The sequence below is a fragment of the Quercus suber genome, unplaced genomic scaffold (assembly GCF_002906115.3).
Source record: "Quercus suber isolate HL8 unplaced genomic scaffold, Cork oak 2.0 scaffold_76, whole genome shotgun sequence".
NCBI classification, from domain to species: Eukaryota; Viridiplantae; Streptophyta; class Magnoliopsida; order Fagales; family Fagaceae; genus Quercus; species Quercus suber.
This window is the reverse complement of record NW_027069541.1, coordinates 1,540,856-1,563,630: the sequence shown is the minus strand read 5'-3', so window position 1 is coordinate 1,563,630 and position 22,775 is coordinate 1,540,856. Positions and strand designations below refer to the sequence as shown.

The 22,775-nt window shown below is 30.8% G+C and overlaps 1 protein-coding gene across 5 annotated transcripts; it reads right to left on the bottom strand.

Moving 5' to 3' along the window:
- Window positions 1-626: 626 nt before the first annotated feature.
- Window positions 627-22,166, bottom strand: LOC112012679 (MADS-box protein SOC1). Of its 5 annotated transcripts, none has more exons than XM_065773539.1 (9): window positions 22,011-22,166; window positions 21,542-21,566; window positions 21,179-21,371; window positions 4,350-4,431; window positions 3,816-3,877; window positions 3,603-3,702; window positions 3,476-3,517; window positions 3,190-3,231; window positions 627-973 (listed from the first exon to the last, which is right to left on the bottom strand). In XM_065773539.1, the coding sequence occupies exons 3-9, from the start codon at window positions 21,358-21,360 to the stop codon at window positions 830-832; spliced, it is 654 nt and encodes a 217-aa protein (XP_065629611.1). In that variant the 5' UTR covers window positions 21,361-21,371; window positions 21,542-21,566; window positions 22,011-22,166; the 3' UTR covers window positions 627-829. The 5 variants fall into 5 exon arrangements, with proteins under 5 accessions (XP_065629611.1, XP_023900831.1, XP_023900833.1 ...); XM_024045063.2 differs by having other exon boundaries at window positions 21,542-21,690; window positions 22,011-22,165; XM_024045065.2 differs by lacking the exon at window positions 22,011-22,166 and adding an exon at window positions 21,672-21,974.
- Window positions 22,167-22,775: the final 609 nt, after the last annotated feature.

Here is a 22,775-nt window from a genome sequence, read left to right as displayed (position 1 = left end):
AGTCTTTCACATGTTAATGTATATAAAAAATAATAATAATAAATAAAATAAAATATAAAAACATTGTTTTAAAATAATGCAAGCATCTTGTTTCATTACTTTTGGAGTTATTTCTCAAAAAATAAAATAAAATAATATATATATATATAGAGAGAGAGAGGAGCACACCATCCCAAAAAAGAATGTTGAAAAGTTCATAGTTTAAAATACAAGGTATGGCCATAAGTCTTTTCTGATATGACTTCCTATAATGCTACTATTTAAGTCTTTCACATGTTAATGTATATAAAAAATAATAATAATAAATAAAATAAAATATAAAAACATTGTTTTAAAATAATGCAAGCATCTTGCTTCATTACTTTTGGAGTTATTTCCCGAACATAAAAGACACTTGACCCATGAACAACTGAAAGATGATCCTTAAATAGAGGGGTTTTACACTTTGACCTGTTTTTTTTTTTTTTTTACCTTTCTGAAATTCATTCTTGAAAACAAGTTTCGAAAAGCGACTGCCAAAAGGAACAAAGAAATAACTCAAGAATATAAAGGCCTAGAAGAACCATTGGACTATTATAATAAAATGAAATATATATATATATATATATATATACCAAGATACAATATTCCCATGGTAAACTTGATAACTATAATCAAAGCTGTCACTTTCAGCAAACAATACATCAAGCTATTGGCAGTCAGCAGTACAATTGCCCGAGGGAGTGCAACATTTTAGTTGTACCACAATCTAGTACAGATTATTGGAAATAGACTTACTAATAATGTATTATATTTGCAAAGATGTGGCTTAATTTTAAGAGTAAGACCATCAATTCTGTAAGCGAGAGCGCTTTGTTCTCCCTTCTGGTGGTCCAATGAACAACTCAGTTTCCACGTCAGAACTTGGACTACTTTCTTCATAAGGTATAATTTCTCTCGGCTCATTTGATCCTTGCTGTGGTTGAATACCGCACTGCAAAGAGATGTTAAAGGTAACTTTAAAAAGAAATAAAAAAATAAAAAATCATAATACAAGTCAAGCAATAGGTTTTCTCTCACAAAAAGGCTCTCTCTCTCTCTCTCTCTCTCTCTCTCTCTCTCTCTCTCTCTCTCTCAATGTTTAGGTGGATTTTTATTTTTTATTGCATTTTCGCTTTAGGTTGATAAGTTTCTGTGTTTTTAAGAACCCTAAATTAAGTTGATACAATTTAGTTTTGTGTTTTAAGTTATTATTATTATTATTATTTTGCTCTTTGATTGTTAAATTTTATCTAATTACATTATAAAAAATTAAAGATAGTAGATAAAAATAAAATAGTATTCCATTACATAGCATAATTTGGATAATTTATTGTTTATTGTTATATCTTGTAATTTTTCTTATTTTTTTCTTCTCTTCTATTTTACTCAATATTGAAATTCAACCACATCTTCCTTATCATTAAATTATTTATATTCTCTTTTTTTGTTTTAAAAAATAAAAAATGTAATATTTTACTTAAATTCAAATAAAAGAAAATTGTGCCCATCAAATTGTTCTTTTTTTTTTTTTTTTTTACATTTATACTTTCTCCAACATTTTTCCTTCTCTTTACCTTTTCATCTCCCCAAACACTCTACTTGATATCACTCTTACCTTTCCTCTACTTTGTTTCTTTTTATTATTATCCTTCTAGTATAAATTTGTCATTCATTCTTCCATTCTTTATATAATTCTCTCACAAAAAAGTGGTTATTTCCCACCGTTTCTCCCTCAATTTTTTGGTGAAATTTTATTTTAATTTTTCTTACATCTCTATTTTAGCTTGATAAAGTTTTGTATTCTTTAGAACTCTATTTTGGTTGATGGGATTTAGTTTTGTGTTTTAAGTTTTTTATTTTTTTTACGACTTTGATTGTTAAATATTAGCATATTGCATTATAAATAATTAAAAATAGTATATAAGAATGTACTATTATTATATTACATAAAATTATTTGGATAAGTTAGTGTTTATTGTTATGTATTTTATTTTTATTTTTTTCTCATTATTTTATTGAACATTTAAATTCAACCACATCCCTCATATATATCATTAAATTATTTATATTTACACCCTTTTTTTATTTTAAAAAATTTAAAATATAATATTTTGCCTAAATTAAATAAATAAAATTGACCACATTAAGTGGAGTAATGCTAGGACTCATTGTAACACCCAATGCATCAAAGGAAGAATGAAAAAAAAAATATTCAATTTAGAAACACTAAATTAAAAAATTAAAAAATTAAAAAAAAAAACAAACAATGCATATTTAATGTCATAGAAACATTATCAAATTTTGGAAAAGAATAGGTTGCCAATGAAGAGAGAGAGAGAGAGACCAATACAAAGCAATAAAGAGTAGATAAAGAAAAAAAAACTAAACATCAATTAGTAATCGTTGATTGGAAAACAAAGAAGTTGTAAGGAGAAGTAAAAGATAAAATAAAGATTATAGTGTGGAGAACATTAAAAACTTTACAATGTAGTAACATAAACTGTTAAATTCACTTAAAAAATTAAATCAACAATTAAATACAATCATGGTACTAAATTTAAATTTAAAACTAATCAAACGCTTTTTAACTATGAAAACCATATTAATCATAACTAAAAAAAAAGATGTTCTCTAATAGTAGTAGAAATTACATAAGAAATAAAGTTAGAAAATTTAAAAATCCATATTTTGACATTTCATTTAACCTTACATATATATATATATATATAATTTTCATATACTATTACTTTCGAAAATCTAATTCTATGCAACCTTTCATTTATCGTCTTTGTTATGCAAATCATTAGTTAGTAAATATATGATAATGTTAAAAAGCATTACAAATGAGATTACTAAAAAAAATATAAAATTAATTAGCTACTATCATTATGGAGTAGTAATCTATAATTTTACGCATTCAAAAAAGTGAAATATATAGAGTTTTCTTAAAGGTATATGTAAAGATTCACTATATGTGTATGTGTGTGTGTGTTAAAGGTAAAAAAAAAAAAGTATATTTAAGGTTTTTATTAACTTAAAAACTAATAAAAAACCAATGGTTAATAACTAAAATTATAATATTAATAAAATATTTAATGAGACTATCCTAAAATAATTTTAACGCAATGCAGGAGTATGCGACTAGTAATAATAATTGCAAAAGTTCACCTTCTCACATAGCCTTGCATTTTCAGCTGCTAGGACTCGTTCCTGAAGAAAAATTAGAAAATAGAACATATACTAATCAGCAACAACTGAAGCATTCTGTTAAGAAAAAACACTTATGGTGCTGCTATATTTCAGTGCCAGGAACTCAACCAAAAAAAAAAAAAAAAATCTGGGAAACTTCTTTCTAGGCAACAAAACTTGAAATCACCTTGTTGGGCCTACCACCTATCCCCAAAAAAAAAAAAAACCTTGCTGGGCCTACATTTCAATCAATTTAAAACTTTACCTTTTCCTTTAGTTGCTCAATTTGTTCCTTGAAAACCTGAGCCTGAAAGTATAGACCAAGATAAAGCATGTTAAACTACCATTTAGTAAAATATCATGAAAGCCAAGTTAGGGATTTTATAATTAACCTTTCTAGCTCTAATGCTGCTTACGCTCCTCTCTAACTGTTCTTCGATCTGTTGCAGTTCTTCAAGGGAGCATGTTCCTAGACCTTCTCCCAGGAGTCTCCTGAGGTGTTCCAAATTTAAGGTTCATAAAATCCTTTGAATGTAAATCTCTTAATACAACAAATTCAAACAGTATGTTAAAGAACAATAAAAATATTAAACTAGGTCTGCAACCGTTTTGAAACTTCAAGATGCTCAATCTTCTTCATCATGGTTGCTGCTTCATGCTTTAAATGCTGCCAACGTAAAATCACTATCAGCCAAGAGATCAAAAAAAGAAGTGTGACAAGAACCAGGAGTTGTGAACACACAAAGAATAGAAAATTTGGAATCTTCTTGATGAAAAATATACTCTTTTTTTTTAATAAGTGAAAGACATGTATATAGAGTATTCTATATATGTGTCAATCTCATAAGTAATCATTTTAACATATAGGCAATGTCAACTCTCAAATGCCAGTTCTCTATAACAGCAAACAATTAGCATCACAAGGATGAGATTGTAGCTTATAGCATATCAGAGGTGACAAGTATTTAGGCTTTTCAAGATTGGTATAGTGGTCTATTTAGGGCTACAATAGCATTTTAAAAGCAAGATAAACCTGAGGACATGGCCAGGTGAAATGATTTGGTGGCAGAGTTGCTGTACAAAAATTTTTCCCAAATAATTTAAGAAATTAGTATAATCAGAGGAAAAGGGGGCACAACCTGCATGTTTTGTTCAATTGATTTGTTGTTTGTTTGAGCGTCTTTTGTATGCCGACGGTAGCGTTCTATTGTCTCCTGCATGCTGAGAATTAAGTCCAATATACTGCAATTAGCACATCTTTTCCCAAAAACTTTAAAAAGGATTATCTACAACAATTGCATTAAAATTCAATCATACAAAGGTTGGGGTCAACTATCATCCAAAATAGATAAGTATGCCATCAAAAACTGGCTTCTCCTATAACCAAAAAAAAAAAAAAAAAAACCCCAAACAACCCGATATGTTGTTAGGACCATATCATCAGCTTATCTGAAACACTGATAATCAAGTTTTCTAGCATAGTCAAATATAGAATATACAGTTAACCAAGCCTGCATTACAAATTTTTACTTATGTACATAACATCAATTAATTTCATGCAATTACATATCCAAACAAGCAAGTAATTTCTTGAATAACAAAAAAAGCTAAAAACAAGAACAAAACAGACATAAAAAATTATGAATTATCAATAAAAAGATTGATTAGTCAAACAACATTATTAAGGTAATGTTTAATGTTAATAACATTCTTTTAATTCTCTATATAAATTATTATCATTTTGTTGTTTACTTCTAGCAGCTTCTGTCCTTGTGTAAATAAAACTCATGATAACAAACAAGCCTAACCATTGCGTACCCTTGGTGTAGTGGTCACTTCACAAGTATAAGTGCTTGTGGGGTGTGGAGGGCAAGGGCCAGGGTTCAAGTCTCCAGGAGGAAAACTCACACGCACATACACTTAAATTAAGCTAGAGTAGAAATTTTATCTTATATAAAAATAAATAAATAAATAAATAAAACAAGCAAACAAACAAATAAACAAACAAGCCTAACCTCACCTCATAACTAAGAGGCACAAACAGATTATAGCCAAGCAATTAAACACAAACAATTAGGGACTCGATATAAATTAAAATGGCTCTTTAATCAACACCAGATATAGCAAAACTAAATCCAGAGAAATAGCCATATCATTTGAAGCATTTCCTCCAACAAGACCAACAACACTATACAGTTCCAGAATGCCTAGAATATGCACAAACCCAACTCCCAAGATCATCAATATGAGAAATTCCAAATAACCTTGGACTTTGGTTAAATAACTAGTAAGGCATACCACTATCCAAAGATAACAAAATTCAATATAATAAATTTGGTATAAAAGAACCAAACAAAATCTGTACAGAGGTAAGTGAGATTGACTTGATTTTAAAAGTGAAGGGACTAATTTGAAACAATTAATAATTGAGGAAGTAAATTAGTGATTATAAATTGACACTATTAATACTTAATAGTTGAGGTACCAAATTAATAATTTAACCTAAAATTTTCTTTCAAACTTAGATAGTTGGTGCCTAATTCTCTTATTTCTATGGTTTTGCCCGGATCTAATCATCTGAATTATTGGGCAGGCAAGACTTTCTTCTTGATTTCAATATTTTACAATTCCCCATAGTGTAAAATCTGTTTTCAACAATGATCTTCACGTTGCTCGTTTATTCTGATCCACCATGCTAAAGATTCTCCATTGCAGGTAATTTCTTTGAATAAGTGGCACACTAATTTATTCTTCATACTCCTCAATCCACGAGGGTTTTAGGAGGCTCCCAATATAACACAGCTGAAAACCATTACAAATTGTAGATTTCATACAAGATTCTTCAAGCAACATGTACTGTTCTCACCCTAGCTATGACATTTTTTTTTTTTTTTGGACGACATTTGGCTGTCCAATAAATAGTTGGAATTAAGAACGTAGAAGGGTGCTTACAAGCTTGATGCTTTACAAAGCAATCTCCTTGGTTTTTTTTTTTTTTTTTTTTTTTTTTTTTTTTTTTTTTTTAATTGGTAATTTACACGCCTACCCAATGGGGTTTGAACTCACAATCTTACCATACACCTAAAACTTACAAGGAGAGAGGTACCAATTAAGCTAGAGCACATTGGCACACTTAATATCAATTTGATGGCTTTTGGCTATTCTAATTTTGAATGTCAACATATCAAGACACAATACTAGTCAAGGCCAAATTCGTCATCCTAGTTTAGGTTTATTGTACTAAAACCAACTTATAGTGCAAGCAAAGCAAGAAAATCGTAATCTAACTTAATAATAACTTTAATTGTAGTGCAAATAAAGAGACCCTTTTTTTTTTATATATACAAATAAAGAAACCCTTATTTTAGTAGAGTTAGACTAAGTTCTATTCTCTCTATTCGTATCTCTCAGAGGTTATTTCTCTCTATATACGTCTCTAATAGGTTCATTGTAACACACAATGTAAAAATGTAACATCAAGGTTTTATGTTGTGAATGTAAGTCATTAACCAAACCACATCAATCCTACATACACTCTCTCTCTCAACATCTAATAGATATGTCTGATTCTTCTAATATGGTATCAAAGCTAGGATCTTAGGATTACTTGCCTTTTCACCATAAGATCTACCCCATCTATACATTGAATTTATTCACCAACTATACTATCAAATCTCTTGAAAGCCGATTTACAAGATGCCAAAAGACCTACTCACAAAATCAACTTTCACATGTCGCCAAAAGGTCATACCATGTGCCCCACAGTCCCCCACACAACCACTCGCTCATACGCCTTACAGGATTGGATGCACCCCTCAAACCAACAACAGAATTGATCATAGCCATGTCATCATCCTGGCTGTTAGTGTTGCTGTCATCGACCACTCACAACACTTTTCGATGTCAATACATCATTTCAACCACTAGTGCAACCATCATCAATCATAGCAATTGCCCTCCAACCACCTTCCACCACCGTCTGTTGATAGTGGGTGTTAAAGACATCAAGCTCAATCTTAGTCTACGATCAAAGTTCTTATCTCATTCTAAATTCATTGTACCAAGACTTATTTATAGTGCAAGTTATCCTAATTCTGCTTGTAGTAACTACACTTATGATGCAAGTAAAGTAACTCCAGAGTTAACCTAAGATTTAGACTCTATATTATATATATGCCTCCAACAATCTCATTGTAACAAATAATTTAAGACAGTAAAAATGTAGCAATTAAGGGTCAGAAACTCTCTCAAAACTTTATTTGTATTTGGTTTCCGTATTGGGCTTTCTTGGTATGGAAAAATGATTTTACTTGATATGGAAGGAGAGAGGAATCCTTATTGGAGTAACAATTTGGTAATCCTTGTCCTTCATGGAATAAAATTAAAATTTTATAAATATACATTGTTACAAAAAGTTTAGTGGTTTTAGTCCCATGTAAGGCATCTGTCCAAATTAGTCCCCGTGTGAGGAATGATGTAGTATTGTTTTTGGGGTAGGAAGATACCCAGTTTTGTGAGTTCATTTATTGTACAAGTGCAAAGGGAGTTATTGGGTATATTGTGCCTTTGTTATTGTGAGCTTGTATTTGTGGGATTTGTAAGTTAGTTTATGTTTGTGAGAGTTTTTGTTATTGTAATCCACATCGTTAATAGCGATTTTTTTTTTTTTTTTTTGGATGAGTAAGAAAGATGTATATTCAAGAAGCTACTTCATGTAAAAAGGCATAAGGCAAACCAAAGGCTACAAAAAGAGAAACGAAAAAACGAAGAAAAAGCTAATTACAAAGGAGAGAAATAAGGAACAAAGGGAGAGAAACACTATAGGTGAGTCCCCAAGCCCTAAACCAATCAAAAAGGGAACCACTGAAAAGTCTGTTGACCAATCAACTGGTCATCGAAGCTTTCCATGTCCTCAAAAGTCCACTCATCTCGCAACCTCCAAATACACCACATCAAGCATAACATAACTAAATTCCAAATGCAAGATGAGTGCTTTCCCAACCAATTCCACCAACCAAAAAGAGTATCTGCAACTGATCTTAGCAAGACCCATAAAACCCCAAAAGATCTAAAAACCAAGCTCCACAACCAATAAGCCTTTCACAATGAAGTAGCAAATGATCCACTGTCTCCCATTACAACGACACATAATGCACTAGTCAACAAAATCAAAGTCTCTACCTCACAAATTGTCACTTATCCCCAGCTGTGGTCCAAACAAAGAAAGAAACATGCTAAGGAGCCTTAACCTTCCAATATCTTTCCAAGGAAAGACAATGGGCAAGGGACTTCATAACTTATTGTAAAATGTGCGGATGTCAAAATCCTCATTCTTCGTCAACTTCCATCTCATACAATCTCCATTCTCAGTTGGAGGTAAATTAGATCCCAAGATACGAAGGAATTCATCCACAACACCCATCTCTCAATCATTTGGTTCTCGAATGAAACAGACATCCCAACTTCTCCGTTCCTCTATCCCCAACCGTTCAAGAGAAGAGTCCATAGAGGCCTCTCTATTAGTAGCGAATTTTGATTCGCATTGCCCATGAATATAGGCTTGAAGTTAGAATAGAACCATGTTAAATATTGTTATCTTGTAAGGACATGATTATTATTATTATTATTTTTTTTTTTGTGCGCGAAATTACTTCCACTAAAACCAAATAGTAATAAACAAGTATTAAAGTTGAAGGTGTAGCTTGATATGAAGTTTGTAAGAATTGGCTTGAGATACGCGCACAAATTTTAGTTTTGGTGATTGCATTGATTGATTGATTGATTGATTGAAACCCCTATTTAGAGCCTGGATAAATAGACCAAACATTTGGAATTTGTATGAAAAATTGAGTGTGAGAGGGGGGGACTGGTTAGTGATTGGCAATGGCAGTGAGAGAGAGACCATGCTCTAGGATTAGTACAATTCACAAAGATGTAACTATGATACCATATAACAAAATGCAAGACATGATTCAAACACCATGTTATAAAAAGAAATAAAGAGAAGAAGAGATAGCACAATAAATTAATTTCGACCTTAAATGTCACATTTACAATAGTTACATCTTGATTATTAAGCCGTGTGTGTTAGAATGAATCCATTGGTAGGTATATATAGTAGAGTACCCCTAGGCTACCCTTGGACTAAATTCTAGAAATACAATACTTGTAGTATAAACGGATTACTTATACCACAAGAAGGATTAGGATTCCTAGTAAAATAAATTTGGACTGGGATAATAAAGATTTGAATAATTCGATAGGTTTAGAACTTGATATCTCTAGAAACTATGATTGCAAGTTTGGAGGGAGTGTAGATAATAAGAAGATAAAAGAGAGAAGAGGGAATGGAATAGTTATCCATTTCTTTTGTTATGATGTTGTAAATAATAAAAAGGAGGGGAAATATGTAGGGTTACCTCTACTTATTTAATAGGAGACAACTGATAAGTGTTTGTTTAAACATCATTAAATTTTAATAAATTATTAAAAAAAAAGTAAAATACAAAAAAATAAAATAAAATAATCATCAAGGAAGATATCCATTATTAATAAATTATTAAAAATAAAAAGTAAAATAGTAACTTTCATAATTGCACCTTATGTAGATTATCCATAACCTACAAAATCCAATCAGCCTAACTTCTCAGTTGAACTTGGCTTCCCAACTGAATCAATCACATTCTCTATATATTATATTTTATTTAATCCATGATTATCTTTCTTTTAAAATATGTCTTAACCAAAAGTTCCTCTTTACTTTCATCACTCCAGCTTATATAGAATATCCATAACCTAAAGAATCCAATCAGCTTAACAAAATCAATTTTCTTTCAAGTTCAAGTACGTGTCTCACATTACCTAAGGCTTTCACGATCATATCAAACATCTTTACTTTAATTGTACCTATCCTCATAACTTTACATTCCATATTATTAGCCTAACACAACCTTAATAAAGAACCGCGTACATGTCAAACCAATCTTTACTTTTGCTAACCCTAAGAACATCATTACAATCATCATCCTCACTATTTGTTGCAACAATTGTAGTATTTAGAGACTGACTATCACTACTTTTCTTTTAACTCTTCTAACTTAGTTCTCAACTTCTTTGCATTGATACTAGTAATACCCCATCCCATGACAATAGTAGCATTCCACATCATTAATATCCTTGGTCTAGATTTTGATCTTGAGTTCTCCCGATCAGTCCACGAGACAAACTCCTACCGCAACTTGAATTGGGCTTCACCACAAATTCCCTAGATTTTGAATCATTCACTAACTTCTTGACCTCTCCATCAAAATTGTTGTCGTCTCTTCTAATTTCAATTTCTACTTACCAACTGATAGTGTAGTCACCATGGTATCATACAAAGGAAGGAATGAAGCTAAAAAAGCAACAAAGTTAGTGCTTGATTATAATTTATAGTCCTCTTCCTCAATTTTAGCCTTCACCTTAAAAATTGAGTAATCAATCTATTAATAGGATTCAAATGATCTCAAATGTCAGTTCCTCCCTCCATTCTTAGCTGATATAACTTTTTGCTTCAAGTAAAACCAATTTCTCAATGACTTTGACATATATATCCTCTAAATATTTCTTCTTTTTTTTAGAACAAGTCTCATTCAACATGATATGCTTTACTATTAGGGCCAGACACAAACGAAAAGTATTCAATGCCTACATCTCAACCTTTTCCAATTCATCATTAGACATTGTGGCTGACTCTTTTTACTTTTCATACAATGCCTTAATCAATCTTTGTTGCACCAAATGTCTTTGACAATACTTTTCCACACGCAAATAATAAAATAGCAAAAACCACAACACAAAATTTAATGTGGTTCGGAAAACTTTTATGCCCATATCCACAAGCAATGCAAACATAAAATCCACTATCAATAATAACCTAAGAATTACAACTACACTCATAAAATGTCATTAACTCTCACAAATATAAAACTAACCCAAAGTCCTAGTACATCCAAAAGTACCTCACACTAACACCACACTAGACAAAGTAACACACATGCACAACAAAGCTATATCACTTTATTTGTAGGAACTATTGCACTTACCTAGTTCTTTTTTAATCAATGAGGGACTAACACTCCTAATAATTATCATCCTTCTGATCGACGTAGGATTCCGAAACCAACTAAAAAACTTCAAAAATATTTCAACATGAGTTGGACTTAACACCAAAAGGGTTGATAGCCTGTGTTTATACATGGGAAATTATGAATCAGCATGTAAACAAACAAGTCATAAACCTATAGCACACGTAATAAATACACATTTGTCATACCATCATATATACAAAATATGGTATTAATTCATTAAGGACCAGGGTATAAATGGATAAGGAGAATTATTAGTTTAGAAGGAAACATTGACACCCTTGGGAGCTTGGTACTTAAAATTTTATGTACTTCATAGCCAGATTGTAGTGTTTGACCAGTAGGGATTCATAATTTTGGAAGCACCAACTAAATTCCATAAAAGAGCACAGTAAATTTTAAAAGTAAAATCACCAGATCCTATTGGGATGGCAATGTCTAAGGTTTAGTCTGTTTTTAAACCCAATCCAACCCTAAATATTTAGGGTTTCGGATTTTATAAGGAGGTATGGGAAGGGTTAGAGTTCTAATTTTTAAACCTGCTAGGGTTTGGTAAAGGTCTGAATTTTACATCTTAGGTACCCAAAACCCAACTCAATTATGCATTAAATTATTATTAAAAGATCCGTATTCTTAATTTTATTTACACAAAAGCTAGGATTTCTATAAAAATTTAGGTGGTATTATGGTTTTTAAATATTTTTTGGATGGCTAGAACTTATAGCTATGCGATGTTAAATATGTTAGAAAATTATAAATTATCATGACAATTTTTTTTAGAAGAAATATCATGACAATTGAGTAGTTGTAGTGAATAATCATATTTGAATCATGCTATAAAAATGTTTAATTTAGTGTAAAAGTGCATACTAATGTTTTGAAACTTAGACATCTCTGTTAGAAACACCAAAACGTGTTAATTAGTAAAATTACAAAACTCTTGACTAACATGTTAGTATTCATGAATTATTTGTAATAATAAGAATTGTACTAGATGTATTGCAAATTTTACCACGTAAAATTAGGCTACAGCAATGACATGATGAATATCTATAGTTGTGCCAATTATAACATGGAATACCTATCGGTTATGTGCTCTACATGGTATCATGACTCTATTGTAGTTAAAATTGTGGGAGGATAGAAGAGATTTAGTTTTCTCTCATATGTATTTAATTAGGAGGATGGAAAATGAGAGATAAAAAATGATAGAAAAATTAGATTATATAAATTTACTCTCATGCCCCTAGTAGATTTATTTATTTTTGAATATCTTATTATAAAAATTAAAAGAAAAAAAAAAACCAAAGTTGAGTTATAAATAAATAATAAAAAAAAATAAAAACCAAATGTATAAGTTAAAATTGAAAAATAAATAAATAAAAACCAGCATTACATTGTTGTGGGGGAGGATTAGGGTAGATGGATAATTCCATCAACCTCTCTCTTCTCCCCCCATTCAAATATGTATTTAGTTTTCTCTCCTTTATTTTCCATCCCCCACTTTTCACCCCAACCAAACAGACCCTAAACAATAAATAAATGGAGAAAATAAGGAGGGCAGATGTTCAAGTTCAGCGGGGTTTTGATTCAATCCGACCCTTTTAGTAAGAGTAGAGATTTTTTTTTTTTTTTTTCTTAAAGAAAAAGGGGGTATGCGGTTAGTTTTAGCCTTTTAGGTTCAAACTTTAAAACCTTTTAGGATTTGGGAATGCTTTAGGTTATACACCTTGAGCATCCAGACTCACCCGAGCCTACATTTCAATTATTTAAGCAACCATATTATAAATTTTTTTATTTTTTAAATTAGAATTTTAAAACAGTAAATGTGCACCTTTCTTCTCTCTTAAAAATGAATAAGAAATGTAGGTTTTCTATACCATTGTTCCTTAATCTACAAATTGGAAAGTACGGATGTGTTACATACTGAACATGTACAAACAATAATTAAAAATGCTTGGAAAAGAGGAACGAGGAAGTGATGTGTGTTAAACTATTCTTATGTATTGGTTTCCAAGTATTTTTTTGAATACTTTGAAATTAAATGCACCCGGTGAAATTATATACATACATACATACATATATATATATATATATTGAAATTTCAATTTTTTTTATTGATTTGAACATAATGAATTGTGATAGTAATTGGCTAGTTATTAGTTATAGTACTTGCTTATATTTAAACTATATTATAATTATTGTTTAAGTTAGTATAAAAGATCTCTAAAAAAGTTAGTATAGAAGCTCTAATTAATACTTGAATTTGATTAATTATATTTTATAGTTTAATTTTAGGTTACCTTGACTTGTTCCATCTTATTAATAATAAGATGGACACTTATGTTTGGGTTAAGTTTGGCTTTTTCAAATATAAATATGATGAGTTTGAAATGAAATTCATAATTTAATAAGGTTTAGACAGGTTCAGAATATAAAATATTTAATTGGTTTGAGAAGGCCTTTTTTGTCCCGTCCCTACTTAGAAATTGACATTGAGATTTGATATGAAATTCAAAATAAGATGCTCACAATATCAAACCATGCGAATAGAGGAGTCCTAGCCAAGGTTTCTTTTATAAATAAATAAAAAAAAAATTTCAAGGCCTCAATCATCACTGATTAATGATAATTAATTCCAACTGGCCCTTCTAGACAAGTGGAACATTCTATTTTTTTTCTCAATAAGCAAAAAATTTAAATTCAACTAATAAGATGAGAAGATTGGGAAAGGAAAGGCTACCATATTTTATAGCCAACCTTCTGATTTGTTAAATATATATACATAATTAGTTCCAAACTTACAATCAAAAAGTCTAGAAACATTTTTCTTTAGTAAGATAATCAGCTATACATGTGCTTCGGCTCAAGTTTGGAATAAATTAAGATCAGGTGTTAAATAGTTGATAGTCTGTCTTAATTATGTAATAACATAATCCTATGAGAGATTACCACGTACATGAGAAAAAAGGTGCAATTAACATGGTTGGGTGGGAGCAGCTTTAGACCCTAGAACTGTATATAATATTGCTCTCAAACAAGCTTAAAGCTTCACGCTTACAGGATTCAAGGAAGGCTTAAGGCATACTTATCAAAGAAGATGATGATGATGAACTAATGGCTTGTTTGGAAGTTTAGAGAGGAAGAAGAGTAGAGGGGAGTAGAGGGAAGGGGAGTAGTGGGGAGGAGAGTAGAGGAGAATGATTCACCTCCACTTTATTTGGATGTTTTTAAAATTAGTAAGGGGAAAGGGAGTAATTAGCCCTTCCCTTTGTGTAATTTTGTTAATATAATAAGGATAAATTAGGTAATTTACTTGGTCAATAATTTATGTACTCTACTCTCCCTCCAAATTTCTCCAATTTGGGGGAATTAAAATTGGGGGGCTAGAGGGAGTCCAAACCCCTCCAAACCCCTCCCCCTCATTCTTTAAAAAACTTTCAAACAAGATAATTGCATTACTCTCCCTCCCTTTACTCTACTCCCCCTCCTTTTTTAAACATCCAAACATGCCATAAATTAAAAATAAAGGGGGGGGGGGGGAAGCATTATGACCGTGAGGTTGCAAACTATTATCTGTCTTGTTTCATTGTCAAATCTACTGATTTTTTACCTGCCTCAGATAGCTAGAGTATAACATTTGAGATTTCACATCCTACCAAAAACAATGAGAGAAAATGAAGATTCACTTATTCATCCAAGAAAGATAACTAAAGCCATAAACGTATCATGAGTATTTTTAACTAAATGTTAAAACATCATGCTCATAGGATATAAATAGAACTAAGGTTTAAACCAATTACTAATTCCCAAAAAAAAAAAAAAAAAATCCTTCAGTAATTTTTTTTTTATAAGTAAAAAAGATTTATTGATATAAAAAAGAGAGAGACACCCAAGTATACAGGGTGTATACAGGGGGGAACATGTCAAAAACAACCATTACAAAAATCAAGTAAATCCAAAATAGAAGAGATTTCAACTTTCAAGGTTTTGGATGGGCATATAAGTAGTAAAATATGACATGTTAATTAAGAAAATAACAAAAAGTATGACCTCAGATAGAATGAATTAAAAGAATACGTGTAACTGATTATGACTAGTTTGTTGAGTATCTATAGTTGTTGGATATACACGTGTGAGTAAAATCTCACATTGAATAATGATAAGTGGTTAATATAACATAGTTGAGCTCATACCCATTGGGCTTGAACCTTTTGCATTTAAGTGTATCTTTATATGTTATATTAACTATTCAAGAAATCTGCCTAAGTTTTTTATCTTCATAACAACAATAGCAGACCCCAAAATTGTGGGATTAAGGTTTGATTGTTGTCGTTGTTGTTGTTTGGGTGGAGATTAGGACATGACCCTATTAGAATTGTGCCTTAGTTTTTTTATCTTCACAACAACAATAGTAGACCCCAAAATTATGGAATTAAAGGTTTGATTATTGTTGTTGTTGTTTGGATGGAGATTAGAACTATTATAATTGATACTTATATATGGTAGTTGCATCCACATCACTACCTCTATTTATAGATAACTATGTATCCCTTGAAAATGAACATATTTGTTAGTGAACAAATGTATCCTACCCAAGAGTTATAACCTTACCCAAAAGCCACATCTTTCTATCCAAACATTACTATGCCTATGAAGTAACATTGTTTATCAAGTATGGTTATTCTATGCATAAGAGTGCACCATATTATGGTGTGATCATCCATCATGATCCTACATTAGCAAATAGTAAATTTGCTAAAATCCTTAAAATTTTATGTACTTCATAGCCAGATTGTAGTGTTTGACCAGTAGGGATTCATAATTTTGGAAGCACCAACTAAATTCCATAAAAGAGCACAGTAAATTTTAAAAGTAAAATCACCAGATCCTATTGGGATGGCAATGTCTAAGGTTTAGTCTGTTTTTAAACCCAATCCAACCCTAAATATTTAGGGTTTCGGATTTTATAAGGAGGTATGGGAAGGGTTAGAGTTCTAATTTTTAAACCTGCTAGGGTTTGGTAAAGGTCTGAATTTTACACCTTAGGTACCCAAAACCCAACTCAATTATGCATTAAATTATTATTAAAAGATCCGTATTCTTAATTTTATTTACACAAAAGCTAGGATTTCTATAAAAATTTAGGTGGTATTATGGTTTTTAAATATTTTTTGGATGGCTAGAACTTATAGCTATGAGATGTTAAATATGTTAGAAAATTATAAATTATCATGACAATTTTTTTTAGAAGAAATATCATGACAATTGAGTAGTTGTAGTGAACAATCATATTTGAATCATGCTATAAAAATGTTTAATTTAGTGTAAAAGTGCATACTAATGTTTTGAAACTTAAACATCTCTGTTAGAAACACCAAAACGTGTTAATTAGTAAAATTACAAAACTCTTGACTAACATGTTAGTATTCATGAATTATTTGTAATGATAAGAATGGTACTAGATGTATTGCAAATTTTACCACGTAAAATTAGGCTACAGCAATGACATGATGAATATCTATAGTTGTGCCAATTATAACATGGAATACCTGTCGGTTATGTACTCTACATGGTATCATGACTCTATTGTAGTTAAAATTGTGGGAGGATAGAAGAGATTTAGTTTTCTCTCATATGTATTTAATTAGGAGGATGGAAAATGAGAGATAAAAAATGATAGAAAAATTAGATTATATAAATTTAGTCTCATGCCCCTAGTAGATTTATTTATTTTTGAATATCTTATAATAAAAATTAAAAGAAAAAAAACCAAAGTTGAGTTATAAATAAATAATAAATAAATAAACCAAATGTATAAGTTAAAATTGAAAAAAAATAAAAATAAAAACCAACATTACATTGTTGTGGGGGAGGATTAGGGGTAGATGGATAATTCCATCAACCTCTCTCTTCTCCCCCCATTCAAATATGTATTTAGTTTTCTCTCCTTTATTTTCCATCCCCCACTTTTCACCCCAACCAAACAGACCCTAAACAATAAATAAATGGAGAAAATAAGGAGGGCAGATGTTCAAGTTCAGCGGGGTTTTGATTCAATCTGACCCTTTTAGTAAGAGTAGAGTTTTTTTTTTTTTTTCTTAAAGAAAAAGGGGGTATGTGGTTAGTTTTAGCCTTTTAGGTTCAAACTTTAAAACCTTTTAGGATTTGGGAATGCTTTAGGTTATACACCTTGAGCATCCAGACTCACCCGAGCCTACATTTCAATTATTTAAGCAACCATATTATAAATTTTTTTTTTTTTAAATTAGAATTTTACAACAGTAAATGTGCACCTTTCTTCTCTCTTAAAAATGAATAAGAAATGTAGGTTTTCTATACCATTGTTCCTTAATCTACAAATTGGAAAGTAAGAATGTGTTACATACTGAACATGTACAAACAATAATTAAAAATGCTTGGAAAAGAGGAACGAGGAAGTGATGTGTGTTAAACTATTCTTATGTGTTGGTTTCCAAGTATTTTTTTGAATACTTTGAAATTAAATGCACCCGGTGAAATTATATACATACATACATATATATATATATATATATTGAAATTTCAATTTTTTTTATTGATTTGAACATAATGAATTGTGATAGTAATTGGCTAGTTATTAGTTATAGTACTTGCTTATATTTAAACTATATTATAATTATTGTTTAAGTTAGTATAAAAGATCTCTAAAAAAGTTAGTATAGAAGCTCTAATTAATACTTGAATTTGATTAATTATATTTTATAGTTTAATTTTAGGTTACCTTGACTTGTTCCATCTTATTAATAATAAGTATGTTTGGGTTAAGTTTGGCTTTTTCAAATATAAATATGATGAGTTTGAAATGAAATTCATAATTTAATAAGGTTTAGACAGGTTCAGAATATAAAATATTTAATTGGTTTGAGAAAGCCTTTTTTGTCCCGTCCCTACTTAGAAATTGACATTGAGATTTGATATGAAATTCAAAATAAGATGCTCACAATATCAAACCATGCGAATAGAGGAGTCCTAGCCAAGGTTTTTTTATAAATAAATAAATAAAATTTCAAGGCCTCAATCATCACTGATTAATGATAATTAATTCCAACTGGCCCTTCTAGTCAAGTGGAACATTCTATTTTTTTTCTCAATAAGCAAAAAAATTAAATTCAACTAATAAGATGAGAAGATTTGGGAAAGGAAAGCCTACCATATTTTATAGCCAACCTTCTGATTTGTTAAATATATATACATAATTAGTTCCAAACTTACAATCAAAAAGTCTAGAAACATTTTTCTTTAGTAAGATAATCAGCCATACATGTGCTTCGGCTCAAGTTTGGAATAAATTAAGATCAGGTGTTAAATAGTTAATAGTCTGTCTTAATTATGTAATAACATAATCCTATGAGAGATTACCACGTACATGAGAAAAAAGGTGCAATTAACATGGCTGGGTGGGAGCAGCTTTAGACCCTAGAACTGTATATAATATAGCTCTCAAACAAGCTTAAAGCTTCACGCTTACAGGATTCAAGGAAGGCTTAAGGCATACTTATCAAAGAAGATGATGATGATGAACTAAATTAAAAAGAAAGGGGAGGGGGGAAGCATTATGACCGTGAGGTTGCAAACTATTATCTGTCTTGTTTCATTGTCAAATCTACTGATTTTTTACCTGCCTCAGATAGCTAGAGTATAACATTTGAGATTTCACATCCTACCAAAAACAATGAGAGAAAATGAAGATTCACTTATTCATCCAAGAAAGATGACTTAAGCCATAAACGTATCATGAGTATTTTTAACTAAATGTTAAAACATCATGCTCATAGGATATAACTAGAACTAAGGTTTAAACCAATTACTAATTCCCAAAAAAAAAAAATCCTTCAGTAATTTTTTTTTTTATAAGTAATAAAGATTTATTGATATAAAAAAGAGAGAGACACCCAAGTATACAGGGTGTATACAGGGGTGAACATGTCAAAAACGACCATTACAAAAATCAAGTAAATCCAAAATAGAAGAGATTTCAACTTTCAAGGTTTTGGATGGGCATATAAGTAGTAAAATATGATATGTTAATTAAGAAAATAACAAAAAGTATGACCTTGGATAGAATGAATTAAAAGAATACGTGTAACTGATTACAACTAGTTTGTTGAGTATCTATAGTTGTTGGATATACACATGTGAGTAAAATCTCACATTGAATAATGATGAGTGGTTAATATAACATAGTTGAGCTCATACCCATTGGGCTTAGACCTTTTGAATTTAAGTGTATCTTTATATGTTATATTAACTATTCAAGAAGTCTGCCTAAGTTTTTTATCTTCATAACAACAATAGCAGACCCCAAAATTGTGGGATTAAGGTTTGATTGTTGTCATTGTTGTTGTTTGGGTGGAGATTAGGACATGACCCTATTAGAATTGTGCCTAAGTTTTTTTATCTTCACAACAACAATAGTAGACCCCAAAATTATGGAATTAAAGGTTTGATTATTGTTGTTGTTGTTTGGATGGAGATTAGAACTATTATAATTGATACTTATATATGGTAGTTGCATTCACATCACTACCTCTATTTATAGATAACTATGTATCCCTTGAAAATGAACATATTTGTTAGTGAACAAATGCATCCTACCCAAGAGTTATAACCTTACCCAAAAGCCACATCTTTCTATCCAAACATTACTATGCCTATGAAGTAACATTGTTTATCAAGTATGGTTATTCTATGCATAAGAGTGCACCATATTATGGTGTGATCATCCATCATGATCCTACATTAGCAAATAGTAATCTTTTTCTTTCTTCTAGCCTAAGCAAAAAAAATTTCTTTGTTGGAAATAGAATGACAATAAAATCCATCCAAAATCCCTTCAGATCTCAACCACCACCACCACCCCCCCCCCCCCCAAACACAAACAGAAAACTGTAGACCTTCATTCTCTGCTCTCTCTCTCTCTCTCTCTCTCTCATATATAAGTCAATGATTCCCCTAGTACACTCCAACCCACTGTCCAAGTAACTTGGTGTATATATTATGCTCCACTAAAAAATAAACCAAAGAAGTACAATGTCTTATCTACTTTATTGATGATAGAAAGCCTAAATATATTAGTGGTTAATACTTCAAAACTCGTTATAGTCCTTGTAAATTGTAAATTTTGAACTCATGGTCGAGTTGTACTTGCATATATCTGCTCCAAAACCATGTCTGGTCCAGTAAATTTCTTGGTAATTAGACCAGAAATTGTACAGTAAGAAGATGAGATTAGTCAAAGAAACTCTAGCCTATCATCAATTGTTTCTTCTATTTGACTTATGAAGTGAAACAAACGATTGAAGAACATTAATGACAATCAAGGTTTCCACTACTTGGGCTTAGTTGCAATTTAACTTTCTCTTCTCTATCTCTTTCCTTGAAAGACAGACAAGAAACTAAAGCCCACTTTAGATGGTAGAGGGGAAAAAATGGAGAAGGAAAAGATATCATGGATCATTTCTAAATGAATGTTGATTAAGATCTGTATCTGTGTGTCAGAGTGTGTGTGAGAGAGACTGAGAGAGTGAGAGCTTTCAAAGATTCTGCTTTGTATAGAGAGAAAGTTTACTTGAGAAATACAACCCTAAAGTGTAACAACCAATACCATATGCATGAAACTTAGTACTTAATAAATGAACATAAATGATTGTCAAAAAAAATTTAAAATAAAAATAATTAAAGAATTTACTCATTTCTATATATAGGACTGTTAAAATTCATATGAGAAGACATGAAATTCCATAAAAAAAAAAAGTAAAGAAAATATTGTAACACTAGTTGAGTAGTCCTAGAGTCCTAACCTGAAACTTGCAAATTCATAGAGCTTGCCCCTAGGAGAGAAAATTATAATTGCGACCTCTGCATCGCAAAGAACTGATAGCTCAAAAGCCTTCTTTAGCAGCCCATTTCGCCTCTTGGAGAAAGTCACTTGTCTGCTTGTGGCATTCTCTATGCGCCTCATCTGAGTCTTTCCTCTCACCATCTCTCTTTCACCTTTGAGAACAAAATGAATGAAGCTCACTATATATGACCCACAAACACAGACAACCACACACACAAAAATCTCTAATGCATAAAGGAGTAGTCTTTTTACTATGTTAAAAATGTGTGTAAAAAATTAAGAGTATGAAATATAGACAAGAAGTGAAAAAAAAATTTCTTACCAAAGAGGCCAAGGCCCAGAAATCCCTTGATGAGAAAGAAAAGGAAGAAGGAAACAATATGTGAGGTTTGCTTGCAGAGTGCAGAAAACACAGAAAAAATATTCCAGAGAGGTAGAATTCAAGATATTACTTCAATTCAGTTTTAATAGCTGCAGCAAGCCCCAAGAAAAAGAGAAGGATGATATTATTAGTTGGGTTTACAAAATAAGCAAAAACCCAGAAAGCTTTTGAGAAAGGAAGTGGCCAAGAAAGGAAAAGAACTCTGAGCAAAGACCTAAAAGACCTGTGTCTATGGGGGGTTTGGTATATATCTTCAGTGACTGATTGATTCGAATACCACCATAAGACAAAAAAACGAAGCTATAATATTATATATATCTTCTTCTACTCAAAATAGTTTCAACAACCATACAAGAAAGTGTTCGGATAAGGAAAAAAGAGTTAAAAAGTGGGAACAAGAAAATCTTACCAAATAGGAAAAAACCCAGAAAGCTTTTACTCTAGAGGGGAGAAAGAAGAGACCCAAAAAAAGGTAGATTGCCAACAAAATCTAAGCCTTGTTTTTAAAGGAACCAAAAAATATATATATATCAAATACAAAAACAGAAGAAGCCCCAGAGAGATATTAAAAAGAGAGATAAAATAGGAGCTTTTTTTTTTTTTTTTTTTTGGTGAATTGTGATTGATTGACTCTTAGTAGTCCTTTCTTCTTAGTCACCACCGAAGAAGGGAAACACAGGCAACACACCTACTTTCCTTTACCATGGAAAAAATTATAATAATTATGGTATTGTTAAATTCAAATGTTGCCAACGGAATACTTTCATTTTTTGCTTGTTTTGGTAAAACCCACAATAAATAGACCCGAAAGAAGAAATTTTTTTAAATATTATTTTAATAGAATAGGAATAAATAAAGAAATAAAAAAATTTACCTTGGTGGAAAAGTCATGATGAGAGAGATGAGTGCTGACTATGGTCTATATATCTATCATATGTGTCTATATATGCTAAGAAAAAAGTAAAATACTCCAAAAAGAAGAGAGAGAAAGGAAGTGGCAGCGTTTAATTAAGGAAAGGAAGAAAGATTAAACAATGTTTTTTTGTTTTTTAATTGCAAAGATTTTTTTCTTTTTTTTCCAAATTGGAAGAGCGAGAGAGCGAGAGAGAGACTGTGCGGAACAGAGTAGTACAAGATAAAAAACACGTCAACATCGTCCGTACGAGTGAGGTAC